General features: G+C 29.5%; 6 protein-coding genes across 10 annotated transcripts; 4 read left to right on the plus strand and 2 right to left on the minus strand.

Moving 5' to 3' along the window:
• The first annotated feature begins 365 nt into the window (after positions 1–365).
• On the plus strand, positions 366–5,263 carry LOC143153497 (WD repeat-containing protein 43). Its single transcript, XM_076324775.1, has 7 exons — positions 366–566; positions 1,562–2,056; positions 2,219–2,660; positions 3,151–3,457; positions 4,067–4,311; positions 4,784–4,965; positions 5,176–5,263. Exons 1-6 carry the CDS (start codon positions 369–371, stop codon positions 4,951–4,953), a joined length of 1,857 nt encoding a protein of 618 aa, XP_076180890.1. The 5' UTR covers positions 366–368; the 3' UTR covers positions 4,954–4,965; positions 5,176–5,263.
• Positions 1,512–7,473, minus strand: LOC143153498 (protein-lysine N-methyltransferase EEF2KMT). 4 transcript variants are annotated; one of them, XM_076324779.1, is made up of 7 exons: positions 7,320–7,473; positions 7,106–7,249; positions 6,833–7,021; positions 6,259–6,760; positions 6,125–6,183; positions 5,636–5,762; positions 1,512–1,789 (listed from the first exon to the last, which is right to left on the minus strand). In XM_076324779.1, the coding sequence occupies exons 1-6, from the start codon at positions 7,398–7,400 to the stop codon at positions 5,760–5,762; spliced, it is 978 nt and encodes a 325-aa protein (XP_076180894.1). In that variant the 5' UTR covers positions 7,401–7,473; the 3' UTR covers positions 1,512–1,789; positions 5,636–5,759. The 4 variants fall into 4 exon arrangements, with proteins under 4 accessions (XP_076180894.1, XP_076180893.1, XP_076180892.1 ...); XM_076324778.1 differs by having other exon boundaries at positions 5,636–5,798; XM_076324777.1 differs by having other exon boundaries at positions 5,657–5,798; positions 5,885–6,183.
• Positions 7,474–7,877: 404 nt separating this feature from the next.
• LOC143153499 (pyridoxine/pyridoxamine 5'-phosphate oxidase) lies at positions 7,878–12,193 on the plus strand. The gene is made up of 6 exons (XM_076324780.1): positions 7,878–8,054; positions 10,091–10,247; positions 10,322–10,421; positions 11,237–11,290; positions 11,570–11,769; positions 11,866–12,193. Exons 1-6 carry the CDS (start codon positions 8,000–8,002, stop codon positions 12,029–12,031), a joined length of 732 nt encoding a protein of 243 aa, XP_076180895.1. The 5' UTR covers positions 7,878–7,999; the 3' UTR covers positions 12,032–12,193.
• Positions 12,194–13,829: 1,636 nt separating this feature from the next.
• Positions 13,830–16,071, plus strand: LOC143153159 (CUE domain-containing protein 1). Its single transcript, XM_076324057.1, has 5 exons — positions 13,830–14,401; positions 14,482–14,613; positions 14,800–15,175; positions 15,268–15,366; positions 15,448–16,071. The coding sequence occupies exons 2-5, from the start codon at positions 14,506–14,508 to the stop codon at positions 15,582–15,584; spliced, it is 720 nt and encodes a 239-aa protein (XP_076180172.1). The 5' UTR covers positions 13,830–14,401; positions 14,482–14,505; the 3' UTR covers positions 15,585–16,071.
• A 585-nt stretch (positions 16,072–16,656) lies between these two features.
• Positions 16,657–20,505, minus strand: Swip (strumpellin and WASH-interacting protein). Of its 2 annotated transcripts, XM_076323986.1 has the most exons (2): positions 17,551–20,505; positions 17,242–17,467 (listed from the first exon to the last, which is right to left on the minus strand). In XM_076323986.1, exons 1-2 carry the CDS (start codon positions 20,206–20,208, stop codon positions 17,381–17,383), a joined length of 2,745 nt encoding a protein of 914 aa, XP_076180101.1. In that variant the 5' UTR covers positions 20,209–20,505; the 3' UTR covers positions 17,242–17,380. The 2 variants fall into 2 exon arrangements, with proteins under 2 accessions (XP_076180100.1, XP_076180101.1); XM_076323985.1 differs by having other exon boundaries at positions 16,657–20,505.
• A 137-nt stretch (positions 20,506–20,642) lies between these two features.
• L(1)g0007 (ATP-dependent RNA helicase l(1)G0007) lies at positions 20,643–25,643 on the plus strand. The gene is made up of 8 exons (XM_076323984.1): positions 20,643–21,344; positions 21,810–22,042; positions 22,120–22,403; positions 22,666–23,267; positions 23,394–23,537; positions 23,633–24,545; positions 24,629–25,304; positions 25,382–25,643. Exons 1-8 carry the CDS (start codon positions 20,838–20,840, stop codon positions 25,461–25,463), a joined length of 3,441 nt encoding a protein of 1,146 aa, XP_076180099.1. The 5' UTR covers positions 20,643–20,837; the 3' UTR covers positions 25,464–25,643.
• The last annotated feature ends 563 nt before the right edge of the window (positions 25,644–26,206 follow it).

Consider the following 26,206-nt stretch of genomic DNA (forward strand, 5'->3'; position numbering starts at 1 on the left):
CACTAAATCTATGATACGTCCCTGATTATGGCGTCGTGTCGACTAGCAGCCAATAAAATTTTGTTCACATACAAACACTATTTGTATTTACATCCAACTTTATCTCTTCGTGTAATGCATTGACTATTTCATGTTTCAGACGATACTAACAGAATTGTGTAAAAAATCTAATGTATAAAGTTATATGATGAATATTTATGTTTCTTCACTTATCCAACTCTCTCATGGAGAATTAAGTAGCATATGCTTTAAACACCGTGTATATTAGTTATTTTGCGAAGTAAACAGTTTTGAATATGAATTGAAGTTATACATCAGTAAAAAGCTGATTGCTGCCGACTTCGCTCCATAGTTCCTATAGTTCAAAGATGGCGACTACCGTCAGTTGTTACGCTTTTTCTTCCGATGGTGAATATTTCGCTCATTGTGGAACCGATGGAAAGTTAAAAATTTGGGATACTTTCACTGGTCGTTTAAAACAAGAATATGTTTCAAATTTTCATCTGTCCTCTCCATGTTGTGTTTTGGCCTGGCTTTATGTTAATTCCTCACCAACAAATATCTCGGTGAGCCATGTGCTTTTTTATTTGTCATTATAATCAATTTTCATTTTACTGTTTTATAAATCTATTTTGTGTATTGTTATTTATAAATTTTGTTAAAAAAGTTAATTTTTAACCGTGGATACTAATATATTTTTTCCTTTTTTCATTTAAATCTATTTCATAATGTAGATTTAAAGGTTATGTTTCCAATGTGGTTTATAATTTTCTATAAATTTTCACAGAGGTAAATTCTGAAACTAAATTTCTATAAAAATTGTCTCAAGATTATTAAAATGTTTATCTCCCAAAAAACATTGATTTACTTAACATTATGTTATTTATTGCAAAATTATGCTCATTTATTAAGTGCGTATTTTAGATTATACTCTGGCATTATTTAATTCCTTGAATTTGTACAGAAAAAAATCTAATTTATTATTGTAGAATTTTTTCATGACATTAGAACTCAATATTTATATTAAAATAGTTTTGTTTCGAAGATAAGTGCATAATTGCTGGATCCACTAATTAATTGAATTAGATAAGTATTCCTTAAAATTACATAATTTTTAGAATTACTAAGTGAGAAAGTATGTATTGTTTTTTAAAATTGAAATTTAAAAGCCATTTTTTTTTCTACGGTATTTTATTTTAATTATTCTTATACCTTTAAGAACTTGTAAATATTTTTTAGTTGTTTATTATTTTAAATTAATTTTTCCATGCATTTATTAGATATTGACAAATATTATGAATATGAAATTGAAGTATGTTTAAATGCACATCTGAAATAATAATATGAGTAACAGATATTGTTTGATTATATTACTCTCAATATTAAACAAAGTAATACAGGAAAATTTTGAATTAATGAAAAAGTATTTAATTATTTTGTAATATAAATTATATAAATTTTATATTTAAGGATTTTAAACATGAAATTGTAAAGCAATAAAGTCTTTTTCATAGTTTATTTATAAATATAATTATATTAATATGTTTACATAATTTTGCAGCCCTCACCATGGAAAAAACGCAGAAAGAAGTCTATTTCACAAGAATCCAATCCCACAGGCATTGTTGCAATGGGTTCTACAAATGGAAGAATTACGCTTTATGATACAACAACATCATCAGTTACTAGTCAACTGGATGGTCACACTGGTACAGTTACTGCAGTGACTTGGTCTGAAAATGTTGGACTATTCACTGCAGCAGATGATCATCATATTATTCATTGGAATCTAAAAGAAAATAGTGTGAAATGTAAATGGAAATCTGGAAGAGGAAAAACAACATCTCTGGCAGTTTCAGAAGATGGAAAGAGTTTACTATCAGGAGAAAGAGTTGTAAAGTGGTGGGATCTATCTACTAAGCAATTAGTCAGAACATTCACAGGTCATGTTAATCAAGTGACATGTCTTTGTACTATTAAAATGCCATCTGGAAGCAATTATGTAATTAGTGGAGCCTGTGGCGATGGTTGTCTTAATGTCTGGGCTTTAGATGAAGTAAGAAATATTTTTTTCTCTTTATTTTAAAACATTCACTGTTATAGAGATCACTGCCCCTGAGAAACTTAATAAAATCGCTTATAATAAAGAAACTTTAATACTTATAAACTTTATTATTAATTTAATTATTATATTCACTAATTACAAAAATATTTACAGCATAAAAACGATAGAACTCCTGTGGCAACGTTAGCTCTTCAGGATGATGCAATAAGTATTTCTGTAAATGTATCAGAAGAGTCTCAGGTAGTTGTACTGGTAGTAACTAGATCAGGACAAGCGCACTTATTTCAATATCAACCTAATGGTCGCTCAAAACCTTTGAAGCCTAACTTAAATATTGCAGTAGCTTCTGATATAAGTCAAAAAGACAGTGTTCAGCAAATTTCCATCTTAGATGCAAAACTGACAGAAGACCAAAAATTGTTATTAACATATGGTACATATTTTAATCCTACATTTGAAAGGGTGACTCCAGATTTCTCTGACAAAGTACAATGCCTAGTGCGCTCAGAAAATAGAAAAAATAAAGAGAGAAAAGAAGAAATTTCTAAGGTGAAGACTACTATAATTGAAGATAACGTTGAGTACCTTGCACCAGGTATATGTTATTTAATGTGTAAATAACATAGTGTTTCTAATTTAATAATGTATCTTTTAAGATTCGATCAAACCATTTCCTATGCACTATGACACATTCACTGTATAACTCACAATTTTTTCTTAAGAAATTAAACTTAGTTATTTATTCAATTAAACTTTCAATTTACTTATTTAGATTTCATTGTTCAAAGTACTCTTCCTTGCACTGTTTAGATTAAAATATTCGTCCATTCATCAATGTTTTATTTATCAAGATATTAATGTATACAGTATGTAATTTATAATCGTACATGTAATTAAAAAGAAATAATTAGTGAATGTTAAACATAACTACATATCATTTAATTTATTAGTTCTGTATTCTTCCATTTGTTCTTGTTTTCATGACTCAATGATTTTTCATTAATGAAAAATTAAGAAGAATATTTCAAATAGTATTTAATTGAGTTAGAGATAAATATTGTCATCTTTTGATTTCTTTTCCATAGGAATACTTCAAACTGCAACAAAAAGAGACAGGAATAATTCTGGATCACAATTATTACTAAAAGTCAGATTGGAAAACTTGAGCTTAAATGCTGAAAGCAGTCCCACTGGAAAAACTACTAGCTCAGGTAGCAATAGAGCACAACTTTTAATTCAAGGCTTAAATAGTAAAGACAAAACTATTTTGAGCAATATTTTTCTTACAACAAACGAGTCAATTATTAGGAATACTATTGCCAAACTACCGGTACAGGCAATTGGACCACTACTCAAAGAACTGACCATCTTACTCCAGGGTAAAACTTACGCGTAAGATTTCAAACAGTCAATTAGTTCTTATTACATTTAGTTAGTTTCTGTTATATCACCCACTTTCACAATTCTGTTTATAAAATTTGCAACTTCGTCAATATATTATGCATGTTTTATTTTGTGTATTAAATAGTTCGTGTTAAATTTATTATCAAATTTTTAATTCATAAATATTTTTTATAATAAAGCATACTTTTCTATTTACAAACTTATGCAAAACGATATTTTATAGTATTCCATTTAATTGCGTTTTATTGTCGATAAAATTGAATGTTTTATTTCTTTTTTTTATATATGTTAATAAATTTTTACTGAAATAATTATTGGAAAATTCTAAAACTTATTTATATCTTGAAATATAAAACTTATATAGTAATTTTTAATTTCATTAATATTGTGTAGTGCATTGTTATTTTAAAGTAGCATTCACTCTAGATATTCATTTTATTATTTTCAAATTATTGTTTAAGGTTGCTACATAATATTATTGTGTAATATTAAATATTAGTGAAATAAATAATAATGTATTAGGAATATCTTTAAAAGTATAAATTTTATTTCACACATTTTTTATTTATTATTCCCATTTTTATTGTTACATTGTAGGAGCAAAGTTGCAGTGAGATGGTTGGAAGCATTGTTAATGACACATGCAGGTTATTTTTTGTCACAAGCAGATCTTATGCAATTATTTGGTCCAATTTTAAGTTTAATAGATGCTAAATTGGCTCTCTTATCAGAGGTCTCAAAACTTAAAGGTCGTATTTCTCTCATCACTGGCCAAATATCTCAAACAATTGAAGAACATCAAAAAGATGTAATTGAAAATTGTCTTGTGTATCAGGATTCAGGTTTGTAATAAATGTTCTGTTTTAAAACCATATTTTAAAAATTACTTGTATTTGGTGATTTATTTCGTTTTATAGTAAAATTTCAAATAACAGGTATATCTAATACATATTATTTATCGTTCGTTGTTAACGATATTTTTTAACTTTTATTAATCCTTTTAAAAACACAAAATATTTTACGAAAATTATATTTATAAATAAGTTCCCGTTATTTTATTGAGTAAGTCAATAAAAGTAAAATACATAAATATTTCTGTATAATTGGAAAATTTGTATATTTTATATGTACTTTAAAAATAGATTAGATACCTTCAAATTTATACAAACACTTTTTTTGATCAATTTTCGTATTTTTGTACTCTATAGTAAATATTTTTTCTTATAGCCTTTAATTTAAACTTTGCTTAAACATTACTTTTGTTATTATGATTGATCATTTAAACTTGAAAATGATATAAGTGAATATAAATAGATTCCTCAGATGAAGATGGCAAAATAGAAGATGAGGATCTACAGAGTGAATCTGATGAAAATTGGGAAGAGATGTCAAATCAGGAAGATCAAGATGATCAAGAAGAACAGAATAATCAAGATGTCAGAAGTACGAATTCTGATAACGAAGATGAATCTATATCCAGCTAAATACTAATTTAGGTAAAAATTTTGTGAACTAAAAATATTGAAAAATGATTGGAATAAATTATAAAATATGATTAAAATACATACACTATTTTAAACAAATAATCTTAGTAATGGGAATTAGATCGCAATATTATTTATACAAAACAATACTCAATTTACCATCATTGTAATATGAAATGATATATACTTAAATAACTAAAATTTAATTTTGTTTTGTTCCAGTAAATATTTAAGTTCCTGGATATACTAGATGTACAAGAGAAAGAGAAAGACCATGAAATGTTAAATAAATGACGTTTTTTTACACAAATTATTCACTCTTATTATTACGAATCTGTATCATTTGTTGAAACTTAAAGGCAGGTTTATATTTCTAATTTTAATTTTACAAATTGTCAATTATTCATGAATGAAATTCATACAAAGAATAAGTGACCCCGACATTTTATATTTGATTTCGGTCAAAAAGCGCTGGTTCTATAAATTATAACTATAATTTACTGACTGATATTCCTGAAATGTTCCTGAATTCCTCAGATGAATTCCTGAATTTTTGTATTTCGAGTTTTTGACAAGTTTTTAGGGCTCTAATCCCACTGTCCGGTTCGTGTAACCGGTCAGTTAAACTATCTGCCTGTAAATCGAACTTTCGATATTTTGAAAATGAGAGAAAGCCTCATACTTATTTTCTTTCTCGACTCACTAAAGCTGCTGAAGTGTCACGCTCATGGACACACAATTTGTGCATGTGTAAGTAGTGCAACATGGTGCTGGATAGGTCGAAATTCGGAATACTTCTTCTACTATCACTAGAAGAGAGCGAAGAAGGTTAGCTCTTCTTATCACTAGAAGAGTAAATACGCATGATATTATTGACTACGAATTGTAGAGATTACACATACAATGTTGCAAACTAGATAATTGAAGATACCTATTGTGAGTAAGCATATACATTTCATACTAAACTTTTGATTCAGACCGTTTAAATATTTTTTCTATCAAGTACAACATTTTTATAAAATACTTTATTAAATCATATGTTGATACATAAATACCATGCATAGTTCAGTTACTATGTCAGGCATATGTCAAAATATATCATTTAGACAGTAAAGCTTAAATTTTATCTCTTCCAAAAAATTTTTAATATTTGAACTGGCGAATTCATTATCTGTATAAGTATTGTTTGTTCTGGTACAATACATTTTTCAAAAGAAAGGTCATGTAGTTCTAAAAATAAAAAGAAATATTAATTTTATCAAGAATTATCCAATAAAAATTAGATTTTACCAGTTAGGGAAATACCTAATAGATGTAGAAATTGTGAAAAAGTATCCACATTACGGATTATTCCTGCAATAATAGCATATCTATTGTTAAAAGATAACAACGCTTTTAATACCAACACTAATGTATGAAATGAATTTGTATCGTATAAAATATCAGCTCCAATTATTATATCTGGCATAATCCAATGCTCGGTTAAATATTTTTTAATATCTTCCCATCTTAATTCCATTACTTCAACATCTGTATTATTATATTTTATTTGGAATTTTAATCTATCAATCTCTAATTGGGGTTTAATTTGAACTTTTTCTATATTTTGTAATAGATTAAGTTTGATATTTTTGGAAACCATATCTAAAACAGTTTGATGACAATCTGAGAAAATGTATTGTTTTGGAGAACATTTCTTGATAATACATAATCCTGTTAATCCAACTCCACAACCAAGTTCTAATATGACTTTTCCACAAAATTCATTTCTATTTTTTGTGCACCATTTACTTAGTTCAAGGGCTCCCTATAAGTTGTAAATATTACCAGAATAAAGGAAAATAATTTTATTTGACAATGATGGATAAGAATGAAATACCTGCCAACTACATAATCCAGTTGTACCTTCTGATATGATATTTGTACTTTCTTGTACACTTATATAATCAGAACCTTTATCATCTATTAAAAAGTGTCGAAAATGATTAGATTCGTTTAACGACAAAGATATTAAATAACAATATGCTGAATATATATCATCATGAATTTCACCACCTTCTTCTTCAATCTAAGTTAAGAATAACCATTATAAAGTTTCATATATAAGTATTTTCTTCTACAAATTGGGTTTTTATAATGTAAAGTCCCATACCTTTTTCATAAGCAACTTTAAAAATGCTTGTTGATAAGATCGTTTTATAGGATACTTTTTATTTAAATTATTATTTACTGTGTTCTCTAAAATCTTCTTTTGCTCATTCAAATCAATTAAACAACTAGTATTTTGAGTAGAAACCTTAAAGTAATACATAATTGTTTACAACAATGTAAAAATTATTTAAAGTTATAATAAAATATTTACATACAAATGTATCTATTGTATTTATTGGTGTGCAACAAAGAAATTGCTCTGTTAATTTATTTGTATCAAATAAATCACGATCCATTTTAATTTGTAAGTATCATATATATACCACATACATAACTATCTTTAAATTTACGTTACTTAATAATACTATATATTTATTTTTACATTTATAAATTTTCTTTTCATATAAACATCATATCAATTACTAAATATTGATTGACAACCATAGCAATTATTTTATTACATCCTTTTACTGTCAAATGTTAAATCTATATTTCACTATAAATTAAGACCATGGTCCTTTTCTTAACTAATGCTCTTCTATATAACCAAAAAATTCTTGTTATATTATTTCTGATTAAGAAATTAACGATATTAAGAATATTTAATTTGTGAGAATATGTAGTTTAGTAGATAGATTTCACAGACAAGTATACAACAGATGTTTTGCACAGAGTAACCAGACGAAGCATCGTGACCTACTCAGCGCCATGTTCAATTTCCCCCCACTACTAATGCAGAAGCGTATGTCACTTGACAGTTTCGGGGAGTCGAGAAAGAAAGCGAATGTAAGACTTTGATATAAGCATAGGAATCTAGTTACAAGTGCGGGTGCGAGTGGTACGTACGGCCAATCGATCACACCTTATTACTGTATTACTGTCAGTATTTTATATCATGTCGTCGGTAAAACTCAACGCTCAGGATGTAAACTACAGTGTTGATATTGGAGGTAATGTTATAATTCTATGGAGGTAGTATTATCATTACTTCTACCCTACTTTTATTAAAAAAAAATTATTTGTTGCGATTGCGATCAATCAATAGCGTATCTTTGAAAAACAGATGTAAACATACAGCTGAAAAATAATTGTTGAGAAAATGATTATTGTGAATGTACAACTCAAGTGGGACTTACTTTTTAAATTTCGAAAAATGACATAAAAGTAGATTTTAACACGTATCAACACGTATATCATTAGTAATTATCGTAAAAATACCTGTTATCAAACGCTTGACGCGATAGTAGGTGACGTTGTACTTCACAATGGTGAATTGGAGTAATAATTGGTCCACGAATCAGTTGCCACGATATTTTAAGTTTTCTAATAGAAACAAATATTTTAAACAAAAGTGCGTTGGTATTAAATGATGAATTTATAAATGTAAATAAAATTTAAGAAAATGTTATTTTTTTTTTTATAAAAAACAGAAATCATTTAATATTTTTTAAATAGAATCATATATTTTCTTTACCATATTCCTAAATTATAAAGAAAAGAAAAAAGGAATTTAACGATGTAGTAACGTGTTTTATTTATTCGATACTACAGTAATGTGATTTGTTTTTCGATCTGTATCTTCAATTCATCGCCAATACATAATACCGTACATGTACATAATAGTTCGTTACCAAGCAAAAGAGTGTAGCCCCCACTCTGTTCTACTCCTACTGTTCCAAACACATCGAGCGTAGATTAGTAATCTTATGTAATTCTTATTCTTTTCAATTACATACAAAATTTAGTTATTTATTTGTATATTACAAATTGTAACTTTAAATTATTACGCACCCGCCTTATTGAAGGCTTACGATTAAAAGTAGTGCTGTATGAAGCTTAAGTTTTCAAAATTTCAAAGCTCAACCTTAAAGATTAAGTTCTTAAGAATAATATCGTACGAAGCTTAAGCTTCCAAAGCTTTAAGACTCAAGCTTTAACGCTCGGTTCTCGAAGTTCTTGAGCTTAAAGAAAAATTAACAATTCTTTTATACGTGTTATTCATTTTCTAAGAAATATAGCTTTGAATTCAGGCACATGAAAACTTGACTCAAATTAACAGTTGAAATTAACATTTAATCTAACCCTTTTTTTCGTAATTACCAGCTTTTGAAAATGATCGCTCACTTGGAACATTCATGACTGGTACTGATAAAATATTTACAGCCACTAAACTTAAATTTGTAAACGATGTTTCTCTACGGTTCAAAGAGTATATTAGCTTGACTCCTGGGACGAAGAACAAGAGTCGAAACAAGAAAGAGGATTGTTGCGAATCCAGAAGATTTTCATACTCTGTACACGCCATAAGCGTAACAATGTTGTTGTTTGATCAGGTGACACCGATTGATGTAGCAAATTAACTGGGCCATTTAATTTGGGTCATTCAGCTCAAACTATGAGTTAAATTTGTATTACACGACTTAAACCGAAACGCGCTACTACGAGTCAAACTCGTAGTTGTCGATTTCGGACAATTTTCGATCATAATTTATATTTATACGTATCAAATGGAAAATATTATAACTGTAACATTATTCTCATCTTATAAACATTGAAGTAAAATGTTGTAAAAGGTCTCTAAATCAGAACCGTGGTTTGTACGCACGAAGCGCGAAACAACTAAAAGCTGAATAAGTTAAACGACTTAAGTCTTTAAACTTCGAGACTCGAGCGTTAAAAACTCCAGTTCTCAGAGTTCAAGATTCAAACCGAGAGAATTTTAGCGTTTACGGCTACAACTACGGTCAGTCGAGCTTTTAAAGTTCCAGACCGCGGGCTCACTTTAACAACGCTAGTTAAAAAAGCATTGCTTGCCCAGATTTCATTGTTAACCGCTCTCTTTATTGGTTATCACCCAACGAAGTAAAAAAAGAATTCTCTTTATCGAGTTGAGTAGCGGAAGAACGTCCAAGTCGATTATTTTCAGGGCTAAATATCGAATATCTCGAGTCGAATAATCGTTAATTACATTTATTTTCTCTTCTAGATAAGCGAATTAAATATAAAAATAAAAGTGAAACTTTTACCGAAGACCAACTCGTAAGCAAGGAGCCTATTAAACAATTTAAAGCATGGTTTGACGAAGCCTGTACCCTCCCGCAAATTTTCGAACCGAACGCCATGTTCCTTGGCACAGCTACTAAGTAATCGCAAATAACTTGCCTTAACATCAACCACACGATTCGTGGAAACATTCTGGAAAATATTTTTTTTACAGAGATGGAATTCCATCGGTGCGAGCTGTTTTGCTCAAAAGTTTTGGCACAGATGGATTTAAATTTTACACGAATTATGAGAGTAGGAAGGCTCGCGAACTGGTAAGTGTACAGTTTACGTATTATAGGCGGAAGAGATACCGTGAATTTATAAGGCTGGGGCACACAACGTTGAAACAATGTGCGTTGTGACGGACGTCACGACATACATTGTATAAATACATTGCCGCATATTAGAGCTTACACACTATGCACGTGCGTCGCTTACGACATACGATGCAACGTGCATTAATTTTTTTCAAATATATTTATGTTAAAACGTGCGTTAGGATATATCAACACTCGATACTTATCTCATAAACAGATTTGGATGGTATCTTTTCGCGAAGTGATATCTGTTTATATTTTTAAGATAATGTCCGAAGATGGAAAAACGGAAAGGACATCGGTAAACGCGGATGCGGACAAGCCGTTCATTTCTGAGAGAACAGAAAACAAAAACAAGGCATAAATTCGCAAACATGCGAAAGTAATGATTAATGATTCAACACTTGACTTGCGTGCCTCGATCGTAACATCTGTCAAAATCGACGTACGTCGCAACACACGTTGTTTCAACGCTCGTGCGCCTTCGGCCTGAAAGCAGCAAAGACTGAGTATAATAACGCAGTTGAGTGTCAGGAGTCAAGAACTCAGAGGTGAGTTCTATGATCTTCAAGGATATTACAATTGAATCAGAATCAACTGGCTGCTCAAGGCTACTAAGGGGAGTTATCTCCATTGCGACGTCACTTCTTAAACTTGTCACCAGGGGGCCAGTCATTTGATTCTGTTACGGCATAAACTATATACCTTTTCTACTATTATACTCATGCTTTGCACCGCACGAGTGGAAACTGTACTCAATTCATTTGCAGGCTGAGAACCCGAATGCAGCGCTGAGTTTTTACTGGGAACCTCTAAAACGAAGCGTAAGATAAAATTGATACCGACTGAATTCGAACTATTATAACAATTAAGTTATTCAATTAATGTACAGATTCTTTCTATCAAATATTTGAAAATTATTACGGAACCTCGGGTTGCTAATGATACTCCTACTCTGTCTCGTATTACTACATACACTAAACCCTCGTTAAAACGTCGCATTTGTCCCCCAATGAAGCGCAATTGATAAACAATTTTAAAATTCTTCCATTGTTTTTGTTAAATAATCCCTGTATAATCGATAGTAATATTAAATTGTATAGGTGCGCATAGAAGGTAAAGTGGAGAAAGTGTCGGCAGAAGATTCGGACCGTTACTTTCAAAGTCGACCCTATGCAAATCAAATAGGATCTATGGCCAGCAAACAAAGTAATGTGATTGCTAGTAGACAAACACTTATCGTGAAAGAAAGGGAATTATTGGCTCAATTTTCGGAAGGACAAATTAAAAGGCCAGATTGTTGGTAATTAATTCAATGAGATATCACTGAAAATTCCATACACTTTTTACTTAAGACTTGATGTTACTGAAATCTATCTATAGAAATAATTTATTCCAGGGGTGGTTACATCGTCATTCCACATTCTGTAGAATTTTGGCAAGGTCAAAGCGATCGTTTACACGATAGAATACGTTTTAGACGACCCAAACCTAACGATAAGATCGATAACGTTCTCATCCATCAAGGAGATAACGGATGGATTTATGAAAGACTATCTCCATAGATATTAGAAAAAAGCTATTTTTGGTAATTAAGAGTCACAATACCGATTTCGATGATATTGAAATATGTTGTAAAACTTAACATTCCAAACAACTTTTTCCTATATACATAATTGCCACTCGACCATAGTTTCCGAGATATTAAAAACATTTGTTAGATGCTGTTCACTGAATTTTATCTATACCTACGCGTTCATAACAGCGTATACGTAAGCGTATGGGGCTGCCATCTGTAGAATCATAACTAAAGCAAAGAGCATTAGAACTCTGGACTTTTCCCTAGACGCTTCTAATTATGTCTTAAATTAAGTATGATGTTCCAAAACAAAAGTTTCTCTAAATTATAAACATAATTATAATCAAGAAATACAGAGAAAATATAGTTTTACAGAGCATATACTTTATTTGAGTTTTCTTTATAAATTATAGACTGTGGTGTACAAAACAACAAATAAATAAAATAAATAAAATAAAAAAGAAAGTTATAAAATTAATTGTTTATTATGTTTTCGACCGTTAATATTGATAAAATACTTTCTAATAAAAGATATCAAATTTCTAATAAAAATATTAATTTTCTTATCTTTAATGTATTAGTTTTTAATTTTTTGTAAATGTAATTAAAGAAAATAGAAATATCAAATTTCAATGACTTATCGAATCTCCAACATTATTTTGAGAGACCTTTTTTGTGTTAAAGGTGCACGGACTTTTCAAAAATGCACACGGTGCCATGTTCATCTAAGAATTTGACACCACTAGTGTACATTATAAATGTGGATCAAATATGCAAGAAATTAGATTTCGTTTAATTTTTTAGTCATTAGATAAAATAAAGAAAAAAAGTTTATTTAATGCTTTTATGAAAAATTCAATTCTTTTTAAAATTGGTATTTAAAACCACAATAATAATCATTATTATATATACAAACTTTGTTGAATAGTCAAAACGTGATCAAGGAATCTTGAAACTTGTTTTTGTAAAAAAATTGTTTACATTTTTCTTCATTATAATGCACACTCGACTCCTTTCTTAACTCTGAAGCTGTCCGAAATATCGTGCTCACGTACACGTGGTTCCTGATTGATATGCAGTGGTAGAAGAAATTCAATATGGTTCGGAGTTGAGTAGCCCGCAGTACTTCATATAATCGCAGTATTAGACTTTATTTAGCGAAAGTGTGTAAGATAGTTCTTATTGGTCGTGGTGACTCTGGCCAAGAATGTATCTGACGTAGATTTGACATCTAATGAGCTAAAACACTGTTTTGGAATCTGTATACGCTTATATCTACTTTTTTCTTATTAACACTTACATTGCAGAACCTAAAAATGGTATACTATTATTTATATGCATAAATCGTAATTTTTATAAATTGTATTATATTTGTATCTATTTATTCACATCTATTTGCATAGTTTCCTTTGGTTTTGGTTTTGCACAAAGTCGTATGGTTTGTTTGATACTTTCTAGACTCCGCTGAACGAGATATAGGAACACTGAATTCAATAACTGTACAAAAGTAGAATAATTATATCCGATATATAGACAAAAAATTAAGACGAATATTTAAAAACTAAACAATATTATTAATAATAACTTTGAATCTAATATTACTAATATAAATAAAAGCAACTTATTTGATAAACCCCTGAAAAGAGAACGGACAAACGATGTTGAAATACCTAGATGTATATTTATACGCTTAACTCAAAGGATTTTGACAAAATAAACACATAATATTGACAGGGCTGAATAGTAGGACCTATGCTCCAAATAGATAAGTACAGTAGAAAAAAATTATTTAAGAATGTGCCAAATATTATTACTTCTTCTTGAAAATTCTAACATTCATTCGTAACTAGTTTTTAATAAAAGTTTTGATTTGCACAATACATTTTTAGCTAAAAGTGCAGAGAACCAACGAGATCCTCTTAGAGTCACATGATTTTGTTTACACCTAGTCCTCTTTGAGTTGTACGCAGTATAGATTCATTACAATGTCGTTACTTCATGTTCTTTGTTAAAATGTAAAGATGAAATGCCGAGTTTGCTTTCTATCACATAAATGAGAAAGGACTAACGGAGTTTGACAGTTGACAAGTCTTTTGGTGTTGTAAAGTGTTATTGTCGCATGTTGCAGTTAAAAATATCTATGAATATTTCGTATAACTTACTAGTATATAATGATATGAATTAATTATGATATATAATGATATAATTAATTAAGTGAGAAAGCATTGTAAAATGTAATTTATTGGTTGAATTAAGAAATATAACGTGCATATAATAATCAAAAACTGACATCGTTATGAGCAACAATTTATCTACTCATGTTTTCGAAACATTTTAAATTTATTAATTCATTAAGGTAAGACTAATTAATATCGAGTCGCGAAACCTGTGACAGATTCTTAAAAATTCATTGTTACAATTGATTGCTTAATTTAGATTAGTGATATAATAATTTATGCAATGGCTTCTGCTATGGAACAACAACAACAGCAAACTACTCTAGAATTTTATCAGGCAATGGCAGATTTTAAAAACATGTTTCCACAAATGGATGATGATGTGATCGAGGTAAATTATTTGATAGAAATGTCAAATGAAGAAATATAATATACAAATGTACACAAAATTTATTATAAATATTTTACATTGGATAACCAATTTGATACATTGATAAATTATAAAAATTGATGTAATTATAATGATTTGGGAAATGATTTTATTTAAAAACTGTGTTATTTATCTGTATTTTTTTAGGCTGTGTTAAGGTCTAATCAAGGAGCTGTAGATACAACAATTGATCAGTTACTTGCTATGAGTACTGACAATGAAAATGAAAAAATCAGAAGTGAATTAGAACAAAATGAAAAATCACCAAGTACTTCCAAATCACCAAACATAGATTCAGCCAAGTCTTTAAGAAGTATACATAAATGGCAACCTGCTTTATTAGGACCATTACCAGATACGTTTCTTAAACTTTCTCAACAAGTTCCAAAAGAAAATTTCGATTCATCATGTTTAACAGATTATTCCATGTTGGAAGATGAAAGAATTGCCATGTTTCTTCAGAATGAAGAATTCATGGCTGAATTACGTTGGAATGAAGATTTCTTATCAACCTTAGAAAGTGGTATGTAATATATTATCATAATCTTCATGATTACAACCAATATGTAAATAATGCTTAAAAAATTATAACTACTTTCTTTAATTTTATTTTAGATACAAAAATACCAGGAACTAATCTTGAAAAATGCACTGGTCAAGTTGGTCATGATGATGAAGACCTTTTTAAAGAAAGACTCAAAAATATGGGCAAAAGTATGAAAATTTATTTATTTATTCTATACAACTACTAATTATATAGTTCTATCACTGTCGCCTTGATTAATATTTTTGTAGTGTCTCGGCGTAAGTTTGCACAACTTACCAAAGTATTTACACGCAGTAAAAAACGTGGAGGTAGGCAGTTGTTACCACCAACAGCTTCTTGTGATGACTTATTGGATCCTGAGGAATCATCTAGATCTCAATCTTAAAAATTTTACCATCTTCCTTATTTTATTAAAAAAAAAAAAAAAACAATTTCAGCATGTGTTTTCCAAAAATGAGAAAGAAGCATATCTATATTAATATAATTGAATGAAAAATAACAAGGAAGATTTAGATTGGAATCATTTATAAAAATTGTGTAAACTAGAAATTAACTAGTAATTCATAATGCACCAATATTTACTGGGCTGCTTGAATATAATTTGACTAAAAAATTCAGAATAATTAAAACACAGAATATAGAAGTAATACCCTTAGATATTATATTAAAGAAAATACAAAGCTGCAAAATATTTCGTATTTTAATAATTTATTACAGATAAGTATACACTCTACATAGTAACAGAACAATAATTACTACAGATATACTATTAAGATAAGGATCTTTGAAGCTTTGCTGAAAAAATTGTTTTTTCTGTTACTCGAAAATGGTGAAGTTTATTTGAATTTTTATGCATGACACACTATTTATAAAATTGAGCATTATGATGTTGATATTGTTTTAAGAAATTTATAACTGTTTCTTTTTATAGAAATTTTAAACGATTTATATTTATTTAAAACATATCGTTTGTAGTCATTAGTAAATGTTGTTAAAATATAAAGCAAAAAATGTTTACAGATACTGAACAAATGTAGCAAAAACATTTAGTGCAAGTATTAAGAATAACAATGACAGTTGATAAATTTGTGATTTTGTTTTTAATTTGTAAACAATATGAAAGTTTACTTGTAGTGTATAAAATATTATAAAAGGACTTTTAAATTCGTTAATATAAAAAAAAAGACTTAAGTTTTATATCTATAAGTACATTTTTTTGACCATTCAGTTATATACAGCTATAGTTATAAGTGTAATTAATTCTAGTCAGTTTGTCTAGCCATTACTTATTTAAAAGTAAATATCAAATATTGCAATATTGTTGGTCTAGAAAACATTTATATAAATGAGCATAATTAATGTTTGCAAATGTGATGTTATGTGTCACAAGCATGAGAACAAATTAAAAAAATATTAAGTTCAAATATACCAATATAAAAACAAAGTACACAGTTTTTAATGACCCTTTGATAAAGTAGACCTTGTTTAACATATTAACCTATGTCTTTATTTTCTCGTTATTCTAATGAATAGTTACCAAAGGATTATTAAAATAAAATGAATTTATAATATATGAAATATTTTAAAGCTGTTTCTATTAAAAAATATATGATTATATAATATAACACACAGTTTTATGTTTCTCAAATAATAGTAACGTAAAATATTAAATGGAATTAAATTTAAGATTGATAAGTAATTCAACGATTCATTTTATTGAACTTGCAGTATTTCTTATTCTAAAGTGTTTATGTATCAGACTGTTTAAAGAATACTCTGGCCCCAGATAAACTATAATACAGTAGCTGAAATTCTGCACTTCTCTCCCTTAAACGTTTTAATGTTAATGCTCTTGTTTGTTGCAATTTTTCATCTCCATGATCATTTTTATTTTCTGTAGTTTGTTTTTCAGCATTTATATGTTGTTCAACTGTTTGAAACCAATGCAAACCATCCAGTTCTGACGACTGATCTAACAGAGCATTTATGTATGCAATTCCCATTGCAAAGCCATCATCAGTAAAAGCTGCGCCTATTTGATTTTTTTTAAACATTTTCTCTTTATTTGATATTGAGTTATCCACAAAACTTAATGTTAATGGAGGTACAATAGCATAAAATTGTTGCAAATGATGAGATTCTTTATGACGAAAGGCAGATGCAAATACATCAACAAGAAGTTTAAAATATTGTATACCCTCTGTAAAATTTCGAACCAAATTTGCAATATCTTCTTCTAAACATCTTGCTGCAGCTTGAGTTATTATACTATAATTTAAATTTTTGCACATTAATTCAAATGATACAGACGAGTCAATATTTGGCAAAAATGAAATGGCATTTGAACTTGCATGTAATCCACCAGATCTGATTAATCGTACATATCCTAATGCATTTCCAATCTGAGTTACTAATTGTCGAAATTGATCCAAATAACTTAGATCATTAGAAGTCATACCCAATTTTCTAATTCCTTTCTGAAATTTTTCTGCTCTTTCATAAGTGTAAGGCGTTGATCCATTTTCTCGCTGAACTTTAATAAATCTTATGTCTCGCATTAGTCTTGATTTTATGTGCTCATCGAAAAGAAATTGGGAAAATGTGTGTAGCTTAACACGAAGAAATTGGTATACAAAATTAACTGTTGTACTCATAATACCAGTTCCATGTGTCCTGATAGAATTTGCTATGTGCCTAATTCCAATGGTATTTAAATGTTTGTTATTACTAACATGTTCAATGAAGGTTTGTGTGTTGAGATTATACAAATACTTTGAAACAAATACATGAATGTTTCTCATAATTTCTAAGGCATCCAGACCTTGTTCCAAAGTTTGTGTAGGTAAGTGATTTTGTATAGTATTAAGATTCAGTTTATAATGTGCAAGAGCATGCATCATTCTGTATGTTCTCCAATCATGCAGTTCCACTGTAGTAAGATTATAAAACATATCATCCAGATAATGTTCAATAAATCTTTTAGCATATATCATGCTGTTAGCTAAAGGTAATGGTAAAGATTGTACTATTCTTCCACCATCTTTAGCTCCAATATTAAATGGATTAGTAGAATCAAATTTTAAATGTGCGTGAACATGAAGTCTTAAATCTGTTTCAATCTCACGGCAAACAGGCTCTAATATATTTTTAATTAACATTTCTTTTAATTGTACAATCCTTTTCTCTTTCAAATCCAAACCCTCTTGTTCACTAATGGTACTATTAAATGCACCAAAGAGATGAACAATATGATTTATACTCATATTACTATCTGTTACAGAAGAGAAGTAAGCTGGAATTATGTTTTGATGATGCAACAATATAGAATAATCACAGACTTCAGTAATAACACTATGCAATTCGGCAATAGTATCATAATTATCTAACAAAAATTTTAATTTTAGAATATCTTCCTCTTTGAATGTATCGGTTAATTGACTAGCACATGCTAAAGCACATCTAATTATTAATCTTCTATCTGCACTTGCTGGTCCATTTAATATCTTCATACTCAAATCTATTAGTGACAATGTGTCCAACCTTTCTTTAGTATAACCTTTGTCTTTTTGTATCAAACATTTCCGGGCACTTTCTAATGTAACTAAAATGTTGTAACTCAAATATTGCAACACTTGACTTTGTGATTGCACTATAAGTGGTCCCAATGTATAAAATGTATTTTGTAAAGCCTTTTGCACTTCCATTAGCCTACAGATCAACTGAACAGTGTTACGATTCATTGGTTTAATCAATGTTGCATGCATATTCATTATAAAAGATATAGTTTCTTTAATTTGAGATAACAAAACAACCAAATCTACAAATAAACACTGTTTCTGTCTAATATCTGAAATTTGAAGATGAGTTTTCGTCAATATACTTGGCATTTCACTGCACCATGTTACAGCTTTGTGAATTAAATTATTTACAGTCTGAGATAATTTTTGTATCCTCAAGCATAATATTTTTTCTCCCACTTGAGGACTAACAGCATTATTGCCAAATTCTTTTGGCAGAAAATCACTCAAAAATTTGCTGGGTACCCATATAACACTTCCAATCAAAGTTACAGCATAAAACTTTTTATTATTTTCAAGCACTCTTTTCATTAATCTTTTATCACAGGTACCAAATAATTTTATTATTAAAACAATACCAATATTTACTCTGATCCAATTTTTATTCAGTGCTGCATTGTTGGTAGACTTATTCTCTACATCAAACATTATGTTTTTGAGATAATTAGTAATGTGTTCATTCATTATAGGACCTTTATTTACATCCATTATACGCTCAATAGTTCTGGAAAATATGACTTTTTTTAATAAATGTTCTTGTAAGTCTTTCAACAATTTATCAAAGGTGTGGAGCTTTGATTCCATTATACCAAATTGCAATGGATTATTCATAATAGAACGCACATGTATTCTGTACTTCTTCCACTGTTCCAATAGTGATGGTTGAGATTCGATAATTTCATCCAACATTAGAACAATTACAAATAAATCGATAAAGTGTTCTATTAGTACAGATAAATAAACTTCGTTGGAATTATTTGCTAAACTGGATAATTGTTCTGTTGTCAAATGTGCAACAGTCCATATCCTATTTACAAAAACGTATAGATCTTGTAGATCAGAAAGAAGAGATGTAATGTTGTGTTGATTATTCTCAACATCTCTTTCCCCATGTGTAAACAACTTTTTATAGAAAGTTTTAGCTTCTTCTTCAAGAAGTTTAATTTCTCTGCATGTGCCAGCTACAGCAGCAAGTAATTTTAATAAAAATTTATTTTCCATTTCTATTAAAAATATAAGGCTGACATCTTCGACAGGTTTATATATAAGTCGAAGAGGACCTTCCATAAAATATTCCAATGTAGAATCTTTTTTCCAGGTTCTTTCTGATAACTCTTCAAAAAACTTTCCATATTTTCGCAAATGTATTGAACCTGCTGCTTTGTATATAGTCTCGTCTTTCTTCGAGTTCCATGTTGAAGATTCTATCATTGCGATGTTAGTTTAGTTTTGAAGTACTAATTAAGCTACTTATGTCAAAACGATGATTCTATCAGTAAAAAAGCGATATTTGAAATATGGTTTTTAAATTCATGCCATATCTTTTAATAATTTACATGACTTCCATTATCATTTTGTACAAAGGTGAGTATTAATTCTTGCAGTTTGAAGAGAATCAGCATTTGACAACTTCTGACAGTTTCAGTTACCCTTTCTCTTTTGTAACGTTTCACAGTGTCGCAAATGATATTCTACTCACAATTAGTTTAAAACTTGCCTTTACGTGCCTAAAATTACTAAAGTCACAAATTATATATACCTAGCGTGATAAGGTAAGCATTAATAGGGCTACATCAGCGCCATTTATGGTAAGCCACTGAAACTCAGAGAGTCCTAACTTTTTGGTAGGAGTGCCCTTGATTGAAAGAATCATACCAAATCATAACGAACCAATAACTTTATTATTATTTATTTTTATAAGGTATGACAATTTTTCACATTATACGTATATACATACATACACACTTTCCTTTATACTCACGGAAAAGTTAACAGTATGATATTTATATATATTGTTAATCATTTGTATTTTTAATTACAAATGTTATTCCATGTGAAAAATGGAGACATCAAGTGATTCGAGTTTATATAGGTTAGAAGGCACTGATAAAAATCAAACAGGAGGTTTAATTATTCGCAAAAAACCCTCTGATCATACATTTAAAAAACCTCAGATATCGGCTTTGGGTCTTGATAAACTCGCGAAACGAAAAAGACAAGAAAATGCACAAGAGTTCAACTCATTAAAACTTCTGTCAAACTCACCAAAATCAGAGATTAAAGAAAGAAAATACCGATCTTATGCTGAAGAAACTCCGACTCATACTGGTGGGGTAAATTCTGAAGCCCAACAAAGATTAGAAACTCGATTGAAACATCAAAGATTAAGTGCACAGGATAAGCACCACAAACATGGTTACAAAGATCGAGGTCGGGATAATGATACAAGAAGAGATAGAAATAGAGAAAGAGATAGAGAAAGTGAAAGAAGTAGAAGCAGAGGAAGTGTTAGACAAACACCTTTAAGATTCAAAGATGAACCACAAACCCCAATATTTAAAACAAAGGTAAATATAGAAATTTTTGTAATTAATTATTGAGTTCCCAATTCGTTTAATATGTAGTATCCTGATTAACATGTTTATCGTAGAGACTATTTTGATTTGTTGTTGTAATTCTGTTATGATTCATTCTTTATATTTCAAATATAAATAAATTATATAGTTTGATTACAATATTAAATTGAATGAATATATGTTTATTAGTATATTTGATACTTTGTTGTTATTCAAAATCATTATACTACAAATGTATGTGATCATACAGTATAAATGTTTCATTTGAAATTAAAGATTTTAATCACCAGTAAAAGATATGACAAACTTGCTAAAGAAGTTCTGGAAATGTTCTAAATATTTTTATTTTAGATATTATTACTGTTGCAATTGTAGATAAGAAGTTTATTGTATTTTACTAAAACTCTACAAAAAAAAATCTTTGCAAAATTGTCTTACTTTTGCAAACTCTTATAGGATCCAACATCCAAAAGTAACTGGGATGACGACGATGATGAAGAACCAAGAAAATCAAGTTGGGACCATCCCACACCAAATCTTTATAGCAATAGAGATAGTCGTGATAGTATCAGGAGTGAATTCACGCCTTCGTATAAATATAATTCCTGGAATAAAGATCACAAAGCTAGTGGTACTACACCTATGGTAGATGGAGAAGAAAAGGAATTATGGGAAGAAGAGCAGCAAAGGTATTTGCTATTATAATGTTTTGATTGAATGTGATTTTATTTTCTGCATTGACTAAAAACTAAATATTTGTATTTAGATTGGATAGAGAATGGTATGCTTTGGATGATGGAGAAAATCATGCATTTGCTGATGTATCTGAAGAATATACACGTAAAAAGGAAATGGAACTCGAAGCAAAAAGGCAGAAACGTCTTTCTGCACAGCAGCGACAAATAAATAAAGATAATGAATTGTGGGAACGTAACAGAATGTTAACATCTGGTGTTGTAAGTTCTTTAGATCATGATGATGATCCTGATGACGAAGGGGAAACCAGGGTACATTTATTGGTCCATAATGTTGTTCCACCGTTTTTGGATGGTAAAATATTTCTATTAGTTATCATACTTAATGTATGTTTCATGTTAAATGTTGTTTGAAATAACAGAAATAATGAAAAACATTTGAACAAGTATAAATCTTATTTCGTCTTAATTTTATAAAAAAAAAAAATTGTTTAAATATCGTATTGTAATAAAACTCTTATTAATTATATTAAATTAATATTTATAATTTATTCAATTTTTTAGTAATAAAAAGTTTAAAAGGTATTGTAATATAAAGATAATATAAAATTGATTAGGTCGAATTGTATTTACTAAGCAACCAGAGCCTGTTGTACCTGTACGTGATCCCACTTCTGACATGGCTCTTGTAGCAAGAAAAGGATCAGCTTTAGTAAGAGCATATCGTGAACAGAAAGAAAGGCGTAGAGCACAAAAGAAGCATTGGGAATTGGCTGGAACTCATATTGGCAATATTATGGGTGTTCGTGATAGAAATAAAGAAGACAAAGAAGAGCCAGGTCAAGAAACTGATTTTAAAGCTGGTCAAAAGTATGCTCGTCATATAGGAGTTGATGAAGTTACTGGAGATGCCAAATACAGAATGATTCAACATCAAAGGAGGAGTCTTCCAGTATTTGCTGTACGTCAGGAATTGTTAAACGTTATTAGAGAAAATAGTGTAGTAGTTATAATTGGAGAAACTGGCAGTGGGAAAACTACGCAATTGACACAATATCTTCATGAAGATGGTTATAGTTGCTATGGAATAATTGGATGTACACAACCTCGTAGAGTAGCAGCTATGTCTGTGGCTAAACGAGTTTCTGATGAAATGGCTACTACTTTAGGAGATAAAGTTGGTTATGCTATTCGTTTTGAAGATTGTACTTCGAAAGATGTATGTATTATATTTTTAATTTAAAAAATTTTATATTAATTAATATGATAAAAGTACAAAGAGATTATAATTTTTAATATAACTAGAAATAGAACATTTCTTAAATAATTCACATTTTTTTTATAGACAGTTATTAAATATATGACTGATGGTATTTTATTAAGAGAAAGTTTAAGAGAGGGAGATTTGGATCGATATAGTGTTATTATTATGGATGAAGCTCATGAAAGATCTTTATCTACTGATGTCTTATTTGGTTTACTGAGAGAAGTAAATATGTTATGTTTAATATATAATGCTTTAATAACACTGATTTATATTTTTATAAACCTGTTATACTTTCTAATGATTAAAAAATGTTATAGGTTGTAGCCAGACGACATGATTTGAAATTGATTGTAACATCTGCTACAATGGATTCTAGTAAATTTTCAGCATTTTTTGGAAACGCTGCAACATTCCAAATTCCTGGCCGCACATTTCCAGTCGAAATATTACATGCCAAAAATCCAGTAGAGGATTATGTAGATGCTGCAGTAAAACAAGTACTACAAATTCATTTGCAACCACGTTCTGGAGACGTATTGGTATTTATGCCTGGTCAAGAAGATATTGAAGTTACATGTGAAGCATTAAAAGAGCGTTTAGCAGAAATAGAATCAGCTCCTTTGCTTTCTATTTTACCTATTTATTCGCAATTACCCTCAGATCTACAAGCTAAAATCTTTCAACGTTCAGAAGGAGGCTTACGAAAATGTGTCGTGGCAACAAATATAGCAGAAACTTCATTAACTGTAGATGGAATTGTATTTGTTGTTGATTCAGGTTACTGCAAATTAAAGGTTTATAATCCACGAATTGGTATGGACGCTTTACAAGTGTATCCTGTATCTAGAGCTAATGCTGATCAAAGAGCAGGAAGGGCAGGACGTACAGGTCCTGGTACTTGCTATAGATTGTACACAAGAAGACAATATTTAGATGAACTATTATTAACCGGAGTTCCAGAAATACAGCGAACCAATTTGGCAAATACTGTATTGTTACTGAAGTCTTTGGGTGTACAAGATTTACTAGCTTTTCATTTTATGGATCCTCCACCTCAAGACAATATATTAAATTCTTTATATCAGTTATGGATTTTGGGTGCTTTGGATCATACAGGACGTTTAACGCCTTTAGGACGACAAATGGCGGAATTTCCCCTGGATCCTCCTCAATGTCAAATGTTAATAGTTGCTTCTCAACTTGGTTGTACTGCTGATATACTCATTATAGGTATGTTTACAAAATATACATTGTTTTAATATAATCTTGATTAATAAGTAATATGATTGTACTGAGTTAACATTTTTTTCTAGTTTCAATGTTGTCAGTGCCATCGATATTTTACCGACCAAAAGGGCACGAAGAAGATTCCGATTCAGCGAGGGAAAAGTTCCAAGTACCAGAGTCCGATCATTTAACATATTTAAATGTATACAATCAATGGAAAGCGAATGGTTATTCTAGTTCATGGTGCAACGATCATTTTATACATGCAAAGGCTATGCGTAAAGTGAGAGAAGTTCGACAGCAGCTTGAAGAAATTTTGAAACAACAAAAGATGGAAGTTGTAAGTTGCGGCACTGATTGGGATATTGTACGGAAATGTATTTGTTCTGCATATTTTCATCAAGCAGCCCGTTTAAAGGGTATTGGTGAATATGTAAATTGCCGTACTGGAATGCCCTGTCATCTTCATCCAACTTCAGCTTTGTTCGGTATGGGATTCACACCAGACTATGTAGTGTATCATGAGCTTGTGATGACCGCCAAAGAGTATATGCAATGTGTCACTGCCGTTGATGGACATTGGTTAGCCGAATTGGGTCCTATGTTCTTTAGCGTGAAAGAAACTGGAAGAAGCGGGCGTGCAAAGAGACGCAAAGCAATGCAACATTTGCATGAAATGGAAGGACAAATGAAAGAAGCTGAAGAAGAAATGAAAGCGCGAGCACAAGAACAACTTGAACGAGAACAAGCTTCTATCAGGAAGTAAGTGCTTTTTAAAGATTTTTTTTTTTTATAACTAATATATTGAATTTTTTGTTATTACATTGTTTTGTTTATAGGAAAGAAATATTGACACCAGGTATCAGAGAACCAGGAACACCGGCTCCTTATCGTAAGACTCCAAGTAGATTAGGGTTATAATTACAATTTCTAAATTTGTAAATATAAAGTATGACGTGTGATAACAATTTACAGTACATTTACAAATGAACTACATGAATTGATACGTACGGATTTATATAAGATGTTTGTATTTATTTTACATAGACTCCCGATAATTTAAAAAATATTTAATAATAAAAATTATGATTTGATAATGGATCAAGAAATTTTGATATCACGTTTCTTCCAATCAGGATGATAATCCAGATGGTTCAGTGACAGTGGTTATAGATTTGTAATAAAATTTTATCGAGACGATTTGTCTTTCCATTATTTCATTTAAACTTATATAGAAAAAATATTTCAAATTTTTGGTTTTTATTTAAACTGATTTTTACAAAACATTTTGGTATCAAATATACTAATTGCTCACAAATCACGAATTCTTCTGTGAAGCTAATATGTCATAAGTTCCAATTACGATCTTTGTACTATTTATTTTTTAATAAAATAGATCTTGATTAAAATTTCAAATAACCAAGTATCTTTGCCTCACTCTAATTTCCTCAAGTTTTTCTTTTGCATGTCCAAACCATTTTAAATTACAAGATTACAAGGTATAACTTCTGTTACATACCGTATTTCAATGAAATCAATACATAACAATTCATGTGGTTTACTGGTTAGTAAAATGTAACCATTGTTAATTATATCACAATTAAAAGTTCTATATATTAGTATTTTCTTTGATTGTAATAAAACTTGTCTATTGTTGTGTACTA

The sequence above is a fragment of the Ptiloglossa arizonensis genome, chromosome 12, assembly GCF_051014685.1.
Source record: "Ptiloglossa arizonensis isolate GNS036 chromosome 12, iyPtiAriz1_principal, whole genome shotgun sequence".
Lineage (NCBI taxonomy): Eukaryota > Metazoa > Arthropoda > Insecta > Hymenoptera > Colletidae > Ptiloglossa > Ptiloglossa arizonensis.